This window comes from Arachis ipaensis, chromosome B06 (assembly GCF_000816755.2).
Source record: "Arachis ipaensis cultivar K30076 chromosome B06, Araip1.1, whole genome shotgun sequence".
Lineage (NCBI taxonomy): Eukaryota > Viridiplantae > Streptophyta > Magnoliopsida > Fabales > Fabaceae > Arachis > Arachis ipaensis.
Window position 1 is genome coordinate 28,659,697 of NC_029790.2, and position 3,842 is coordinate 28,663,538.

General features: G+C 30.1%; 1 protein-coding gene across 1 annotated transcript; it reads right to left on the bottom strand.

Annotated features, from left to right (window-relative positions):
* Positions 1,798 to 3,378, bottom strand: LOC107646859. The gene is made up of 2 exons (XM_016351005.2): positions 2,921 to 3,378; positions 1,798 to 1,813 (listed from the first exon to the last, which is right to left on the bottom strand). Exons 1-2 carry the CDS (start codon positions 3,376 to 3,378, stop codon positions 1,798 to 1,800), a joined length of 474 nt encoding a protein of 157 aa, XP_016206491.2.

Genomic DNA, 3,842 nt, shown 5'->3' on the forward strand with positions numbered 1-3,842 from the left:
TTGTGATAGATTTTGAATTTTAAAAAATATAAAAATAAAATCATTTGAATACACGAATTTTATGCATCTTTGTGAATATATTGTAATAGCATCTTTCTCTTTTTTGTCTCATAAACGCAGAACACTAAAACACATTCAACACATTACAGTTTTTTTTTTTTTACCAAAGATAAGAGACTCGAACCTACAACTTCTTAATTGAATATGGGAAGACTATGTCATTTGAGTTATACCTCAGCAACACATTACAGTATTACACCTTATTATTTAGCTAATAATAATAAATAGAATTTAATTTTTAAGTAATGTTAGTGTCAAAAACTTTTATTAATATTTAAAATTTAGAATTTAAAAAGTAATTAATTATAGAGTTGTTGACTAAAAAAAAAAGTTAACTTTTAATCAAACTCTGTTTTTCCAAAAAAAGGTTCAAAATGTCGTTATCTTTTTAACACTGCATTCTAATTGTCTTTTTCTTTGTTATGCTTTGTTTTTTTTTAAATATTATTTCTTGTTTTTTTAACGGCCCTAAGAGTTCGGAAGGTATTAGAAGAAGAAGCATGTCCCCTGCTATGCCATGTATATATGGCTGTTAGAAATGCTGAGATACGAAAAAGAATTGACGTCGCAATTACCAAAGATACCGCTATTATTGTAACATATTTGATTTCATTTGAAAAAGTAGCATCTCAAATGAGATTCTAACACTAACAGTCTGATTTGTGCATTTGTTTTTTTGTTTTATTTTTTCCTGTCAACACTCAAATTAGTCTAAAAATAATAAAATAAAATTTTATGCCCTTATTTCTTCCGTGAATTTTTCAACTGACTCAATGGAGAAAGATAAGTAAGTAACTAAAATAAAGAGAAGGGAGTTTCTTTTACAATGACACCTGCAATAATTGACACAACATTTTTTTTAACAGCAACATTCTTCAACGACGATTTTTTTTAAATGATCACATGTCTTAAACGATTCTTATTAAAAAAAGTTGAATAATTGATAGTCTAAGATTTAGTGGAGTACTCGGACCTCAAATTTTTTATTTTTTTAACACAATTCGGACAGTTTGATTTTTGTACTCCTCATAGATTGGACTGTTTGATTTCTGTACTCTTACCAATTGAACGATTTGATTTCTGTATTTTTACAAATCAGAGGATCTAATTTTTTAAACGGTTCCCTATTTAAAAATAATACCCCAATAATCCATATTTTAAAAAAATATCATTGTAATTTCAATATAAAGATAAAAAGTTCGTTGTATGAAGGTTATTTTATCATTGCTTATTTTAAGGAAAATTATTTAAATAAGATAATTAAAACTTAAAATTATTAAATGAAGAATGTTAAGGGTCAGCAATTTTTGTGATTTGTAGTCATCAAATAGTCATCAATGATGATTTTAATGGTGTGAGATTGATGTGAGATTTCATCCAATAATTTATTTTTCTTTGCTAGTTATATACTAGCCAAAATTTAACAAAGTTACTGACCCCTAATCTTTTCCTTATTAAATTACAATTTTTTTAAGTTGAAAACGTAATTACATTTTTTTTATATCTATACAAACCATTAGTGTTAGCAACGATTTTTTTATATCTATACAAACCATTATTATTAGCAGCGGATTTAAAATTAAATTGATAATTTTTTATATCTATACAAACGATTTTTTCTGATCATTGTCCTGCAGAATCATCGAAATCATTATTTTTTTTATCATAATCTTGTATACAATATATTTTTTTTATCATAATCTTGTGTACAATATACAATAACTCAGCACCAATGAGTCAATCATAGATCGAGCTGCAAATAATAAAATGAAATAAAATGAAAATGAAATAAAATGAAGATAAAAAATGAGAAAGAATAGTTGAAAAATAAAATAAAAATGACCTTTCATATAAAAAAGATGAGAAAGATAAAAAAAATAGTTGATAAATAGTATATGTATAAAAATAAGATGAAAAAAAAATAGTTAAAAAAATAAATTTTACTATCAATTCTCAACCATAAAAATTAAAAACAAAAGCTACAAAATATGCTACAAAATAAACGTACGTTTACACTACTGCACTTAAACCGGCTGATAACTGTTTATGTTGATTTTGAATCCACTAGTAGTTATTTTGATAATTTTGGGTGCTAATAATTATTTTATTTGAGTAACTCCTCATTTTTATATGATTGCATTAACTTTGAGAAAAAATTTGAAAAAAAAAATAGAGCCGAAAATTATTAAAAACTTTTCAGCAACTCCTCAATCACGTACACGTATATCAGCTTCCGATGGCGCATTTGCGTGGTAAGGGGCCGACTGAGAGGAAATAAAAGTGGAATAAAAAATAAATAAATAAATCCTGTTTATTAAAAAATATAGAAATAGCAATACACAGTACACACCCCGCAGAAATCGGAACGTCCACATGACTGTTAGTTAATTATTGGAGAAAAATCAGAACGTGGAGATTAGACGAAGGGGAAGAAAATCATCACACTATTCAGTTAATTCCATTTGAAGTACTTTGACTTACAAAGTAAGACCGTGCAATGGTATAAACTGAGTTATTGATCTCTCTTCATCATAAATATACAATAAAAATAAATAAATTAAACCACCATAAAGATAACGAGAAAACAACGAATGTGCCATTATAATAGCGCCAACAGAGTAGACGAAGAAGTACAAAATTGACAAATATACGAATTCAAATTATTGTCTTACGATGAGTTTAATTTGTACAAACTAAACCCTAAAATTAGAAATGCGAAGCAAAATGGCTAGCTACATGAGAAGTTGAGAACCTGACTAACATTAGAAAATAAAAAAAGGTCTAAACTTTTCTAAAAAGATCAAAAGGTCCCTGTGGCTTCAATTGTTTGCATAAACCCAAATAAATATAATAAACTAACCGATCTTTGGCTCCAGTTAAGTGAATATCTGCATGCTTGCAGAAATACTTCAATTGCGGAAGCTTACAACACCCAATCATTTGTCCCAAAAACAAAAACAACCAATTGATATTCCTCTTCTTTGCGGCGATCACCGGAACCGCCGTATTCTTTCCGTTGCAGAACTCACAGTTTGGAAGAACCGGAGCCATCCAAGAACTCGGTGCCCGGTCGTGCGTGTCCCGGTTTTTCTTGATAACGAACCGCGCAACTTCGCGAAACTTCCCTTCCAGATCGAAATCCATTTCGTATTGCTTCTGACACGATCTGCATTTAACGGTTCCGGAGATTGAGCTAATTTTGTTTGCCAGTAAGTGTTCAAGAGTATGAACTGTGGCGAGTTTGGTTGTGGCCCATGGGAATGGCGGTGGATCTATGGTCTTTGTTTTGGCGGTGGCTTTTTTCGTTCGTCTGGTCATCGCCGCCGGCAACATAAGTGGCTGAGCGGGTTTTTGGTCTTCTTGTGATGAGTGCGTGGGTGTGGGCGTGGGTGGTGAAGGGAGGGAGAGAGAGAGGGTTAGCCATTGGTCATTATTGATTGTACCGTCGTCCATGGCTGAATTGAAAACAAAAAAATGGTAGGTAACTTTGTGTTTTTTATTAGGTTTTTGGGATTTGAATTTTAAGTTGAAAGGGTGAATTTGGTTCTGAACTCTGAGATATGTGAAACTAATAAAGGGAGGCTATGCAATGAATGTTTGTCGATAAGCCGTTATATGAGAGAGAAATCATATCCAAAATCACGTTGCCACCTCATATAATAAAAATACTGTCATTTTTTATAATTAAATTTGTCTAAATAGAATAAAAATTAATCTTATTAGTCAAATTATGTAAATATTGTCTTATCCAACGCTTTTTAGTATGAACATGCCTTTCTTTT

What these genes read in the sequence shown, in the direction of transcription:
- LOC107646859 (XM_016351005.2), bottom strand. Translation starts at nt 3,378, where the DNA reads ATGACCAGACGAACGAAAAAAGCCACCGCCAAAACAAAGACCATAGAT.